This window comes from Puntigrus tetrazona, chromosome 16 (genome assembly GCF_018831695.1).
Source record: "Puntigrus tetrazona isolate hp1 chromosome 16, ASM1883169v1, whole genome shotgun sequence".
Classification (NCBI taxonomy): domain Eukaryota; kingdom Metazoa; phylum Chordata; class Actinopteri; order Cypriniformes; family Cyprinidae; genus Puntigrus; species Puntigrus tetrazona.
Window position 1 is genome coordinate 12,975,795 of NC_056714.1, and position 5,167 is coordinate 12,980,961.

At 35.9% G+C, this 5,167-nt stretch overlaps 1 protein-coding gene across 1 annotated transcript; it reads left to right on the forward strand.

Annotated features, from left to right (window-relative positions):
• The first annotated feature begins 925 nt into the window (after positions 1–925).
• dscc1 (DNA replication and sister chromatid cohesion 1) lies at positions 926–3,841 on the forward strand. Its single transcript, XM_043260375.1, has 9 exons — positions 926–1,192; positions 1,298–1,469; positions 1,576–1,710; positions 1,803–1,893; positions 2,339–2,477; positions 2,574–2,626; positions 2,713–2,870; positions 3,472–3,620; positions 3,704–3,841. Exons 1-9 carry the CDS (start codon positions 1,023–1,025, stop codon positions 3,813–3,815), a joined length of 1,179 nt encoding a protein of 392 aa, XP_043116310.1. The 5' UTR covers positions 926–1,022; the 3' UTR covers positions 3,816–3,841.
• The last annotated feature ends 1,326 nt before the right edge of the window (positions 3,842–5,167 follow it).

The following is a 5,167-nucleotide window of genomic DNA, read 5'->3' on the forward strand; positions in this document are numbered from 1 at the left end:
TTACTTTGTGTTGTTGTGTGAATGACTTTAAAATAAATTAATAAAATACTTTACCATGAATACATCTTTTATTTGTGCTATCAAAAAGGTAACACCTTTTCACAGTGTTTTTTTTATGTTATTATATTTTTATTATTTATTCGCTTTAATTATTTTATTTTATATAGCACGTACACAGTGTCAATGCTAAATGCACATTTAAATTTTTTAAATATTATTTTTTGGGATTTTTAAATAACGATACAACAGTCATAACAGATGCATAGATACAATTAGGTACATATGCACATGTAATTAACAATAAAAATAAAATAAGTTATTTTAAATTATTTAACGAAAAACATATAAAAACACAATTTTATTGTCCCAGACCTTTTTTAATTCTAAAATCTAAAACTCTACAGCTATTTATATAAGATATGAGAATGTAAATTATTACTTTTTTAAAAATACGAAAAGACTGAGGTGAGCATAAACCATTTTAATATACTGCATGTTTATTGTCTTTTTTTTATTGTGTGATTTTATTTATGTACTTTTTTGTTTATTTATTTTATTATTCTTTTATTTTATTCAAAATGACAGTCCACAGCTGTGGTGTCATGTTTGCCACCACAACTAACAATTTTGCCCCATTAAAGCTTTTTTTTTTTTTTTTTTTAAGTGTACGTTTAGGACAGCAGTGTCGACGAAGAGCATAATACATATGGGGCAACAACAGAAAAACAGAAACGTCTCTTGGAGACACGATACAGTGTACAGCTAGTTTTCAATGGCACTGCACATTTTTGTGGGCATCAAAACAAAAATTCAAAAAGTACAGGCCAGCAAATTAAATCGTGCCAAGCGCCATCTAGCGGACAAGTAACGCCCATGCAGCATTACAACGGTCCAACGCTCATTGGCTCTTGCTGCTGTCAATCAACTTTATCTTCCGGCCAAACTTTCGCGGGAAAGTTGAGAGCCGGCAACAGCGCGAGCATTTATACCGAGTCGACTTGGATAAAACAAATTTTGACAGCATGAGGACACTAGAAGAGGTTCAAGCCACGCTGCAAATCGCTAAAGTAAAGGAAGAAGACCTGCAGCCCGTCACGTACTCTCTTTCTTTCGGACACAGCGTATCGTCGGGCGATTACTGTCTCATGGAGCTGGATGACACACTTTGCAAACACATCGAAGCAGGCAAGAGGTAGCTGGTATTGCTTTCTTCTAAGCGGCTATGGTATTAATTTATCCAGTGATCAATCGCACAATTAGTAGTACATGATGTCGTGGTGTCCGTGTTTCTCATTAGTCTAATAATCAGAGGCGATAAAGACGAGCACGCAGTCCTGTGCAGCGAAGACAAGACCTACGACTTAAAAATCGCGGACACGTCGAATCTGCTGCTGTTTGTACCAGGATGTAAAACTCCAGAGCAGATGCCTGACATCTCCGCATCTCCTCAGCTCCTCATGAGCGCACAGGTCACTTCCTGAACATGGCCTTTTATCCTGCTGTACTGATGGAGAGGGCGATGCCGATTACGCGCTTTGGCAAGTAATGTTTGTATTTTTATTTTTTTTTTTACAGATTTGGGGGTTTTCAAATTGTTACTGGGAGCTGAGGAGGCAGAGGCCGAGGTTAAAGAAGCTGAAGAAACTTCTGATGGAGAATCCTTATGATGGTCCAGCGGTGGGAGCGCAGGAGGAGTCACCGGGACCCAAGGTACACCTCTGATAAAATCTTACTAAACAACAGCAGATTTAATCGAGCTTATTCATCTTGTGCAAAAATCACATCTGTTTTTTATTTGTCAGTACGCTATGGATGATCTTCTTGAAAGAATACAGGCGAGTAGAGAAGAAATTGAGGCACATCTTAAAAATGTCCATGCTTGTGAAATTGACGGTAAGCTCTAATGTGGGGTTTTATGCATATAATGTTTGGAAATGTGACCAATATATTATTCTTTATGTATTTGAAGATATGTATTGGATGAGAAAGCTTTTAGGGAATTTGTTGATGAAGTAAGTCATTTAGAATTGTAGTTGCTGGATATTATTATTATTTTATCTAGGAATTATTTTTAGTATTAGTTTTAAAGGTCTGGAGGTAATATTTAATAATAGAAGACTGTCACTGTTTAATAATAAATACATTTAAAACTTCTTATTATTACATTGTCAGTAATTATGCTAATCTGATGTAAAATTTTCTATTAATATAAATAGTTGACAGGTTAATAAAATAAATACAGAATTAAATTATTTCAGACGTACATCTGTACAACAGATTCTGTTGGGATGAGATGTTTTTTTTTTCTGAAGAATGAAGAGTTTTGTTTGTTTTGTAGGATTTTGGAGGGTTCTGGACTTTGATTATGAGATGAAGCTCCTGGGTCATGTGACACAGCTGGTGGACTCGGAGTCTTGGTCTTTCAGTAAAGTTCCTCTCAGTGTCTGTCTAGAAGAGCTGGGATCCCTTGAGCCCAAGTGAGTCATCATGAACGTTACAGAATTAATAATTGGTAAAAAAAAATCTTTTTGTTTTGGTTTTAACGCTCTACTTTTTACTTGTTAACCAATCAGAGCCATGATAGAACACTGTCTGAACTGTTACGGACGGCGCTACAGTAATGAAGGTTAGTTTTTCGCTGTGCGTTATGGATTTGATGAATGAAGAACCCTGCGTGCTTTCCATCCGTTTGCGCGTATCCATCCCTTTCAGATGGCCAGGTGATGTATGCACTGGAGGAGGACAAAGTATGCAGAGCCACGGCTCAGCTGCTCTTGCAAAACGCCGTGAAGTTCAACCTGTCCGAGTTCCAGGAGGTTTGGCAGCAGAGCGTTCCTGAGGGAATGAACGCTAGACTGGATCAGCTCCGGGTGAGTTTAGTTTAGTAACCCAGTTCATCAGACCAGAGATACACACAGGCATTTTTCAACTTTTTTTTACAAAAGCTAAAGTACTGGGGTTTTTTTTTTTCCAAAATATGACCACAATGGGATATAAACACAACATTCACTGAACAAACAAGCAAGTTCCATTTTGGACACAATATATGTTTTTGTTCCATTTCACGGTCTATCTCTGTTGTAAGTTTAAAGAAATGGCTCACCCTAAAATGAAAATTGGCTCATATTTTATTCACCCCGAAGCCATCCTAGGTGTATATGATTTTCTTCGGGATACATTTTGTAAAAACTCAGACTGTGTTTGTCTGAACGAAGAAAGTCATGTACATCTGGGATGACTAAAATACGGTGCAGTTTTGTTTTTTTGGGTGAGCTAGTCCTTTAATCACTGCACAATATTAAGAGCTTCTGGAGTCTGCTGACAGGCTTTTTCCAGCCAAGATACCTGCACAAAAAACAAACCTGCACAGTAGCCTTTAATTAAACAAAATCTCCAAAAACAATTGATATTTCTGTAAATATTTCAAACTCCTGGCCTGCAATTTAATGTTTTATGTTTTGTGATGTTCAGGGTTTAGCTCTGTTAGATCGAAGCTCTAAACCAGAGACCGTCTCACTGCTGCGTGTGGAAGATCTGCCCGAGGACACACTGGAGCGATTCAACAGCCTCTTCAGCCTGAGAGAAAAATGGACGCAAGATGACATCGAACCCTACATACGGTAAGTATAATGCCATTGTTACTCTTGTTTTGCGAGGTCAAATAAAAATGCCAGATGACATCTGATTGTTGTTTGTTGAACAGAGACCTCTGTGGAGAGAAGCAGACCACTGGAGCTCTCCTGACCAAACATGCTCGTTCTTCCATGCAAAGCGGTGTGAAGGTCTACAACTCAAGAAGACCTGTTGCCACTTAACATTAAAACAAATTACTTTAAAGCAACTGGTTGTTCCCTTATGTTTTTCCATTATAAATAAAAAAACGCATGAAATATTGTTTTTATAACCTAGTGTGGAAAAGTCATAGATAATTAATGTTAAAATATTCATTAGATAAATAAATAAGCATTAGAATATACAGAAAGCACACAAAGCCGACTGATCACTTGTCTTTAATGTTTAAACCTTAATGTTTTTGTTGTGGTACTAATACTAAAATTACAAATGAAAAATAATTTTCTTAAAATAAAAAGTGCTTTAAAATATTTCATTGTTTTCTGGAATAATATAAGTATTAACGAATAAATAAGTGAATAAATAAAATCTGTATGCATAAAACAAGTGTAGCAAAACGAATAACAGTAAAGGTAAAAAAGAAAGACTATCTAAAATAGAATAAACGTCCAAATATCAATATTTCATGATGCAGATCTGACAGATGCAGCACTAAGCTGTTACAATGTACAAAATATACAAAACTCATAATCAGACCAACCTAGTTAAGGTGACGGTCTTACGAGAAGTCTTACTTTGAAATTAATTTTTCAAGACACGTCACAATGTGTTATTTCCTATTATAAAGAAATGTGTGTGGGTCAGTGTGGTCTCAACAGTCACTTCATTCTCAACATATTTTTCCTCCTTTACACTCTGAGAAGATAAACATTTTGTCTGCAAGCTTTTAACCACATCTAGGCTCGTGACACCTGTGGTCACCCTTCTTCACCTTAGTTTTATTCATTTTAAAACAGTATAAAATAATATCGATTTTACAATGACACTTTATTGCGTCTGTTATTAGACCTGAATAACATTTTGCACAAATGAACAAACTTTTCCACAATTACATTCTCGGTCTCACATTGCAGCTCGTTTTCACGACAAGTCAAAATATTACTTTGAGTCAGCAGAGAAAGACACATCACGCTTGAGGTTTGAGGGGCTAAAAACTGTGTGCACCCTCATGTCTTAACACCTCGTTCTAACAAGAAAAAAAAAGGGAGAAGCCAAGTATATTCATGGGTTTAAGTCATTTATCAGTTATAACTCACTGATTTATATAACTCATGTTAATCTGTGTATAAGTCGTTTTTGTTTTCAGTTTATATCTCAAGATGACATTTCAAATGAATTAAGAGGATAATAAACAAGACGGTGAAAGGTAATTGCCCACTTTCTAAAATAAGTCAAATAGCTAATAAAAGCGAATAAAAAGTGAAAGAAAAGGTTTACTTTGGCACCTGGTGGACATTTCGTATTGAAAATGCTATCAATAATAGCACTTCTTCTACGTAACGGCAATTTTTCAACTTTTCCGTAAGGCGTCTGT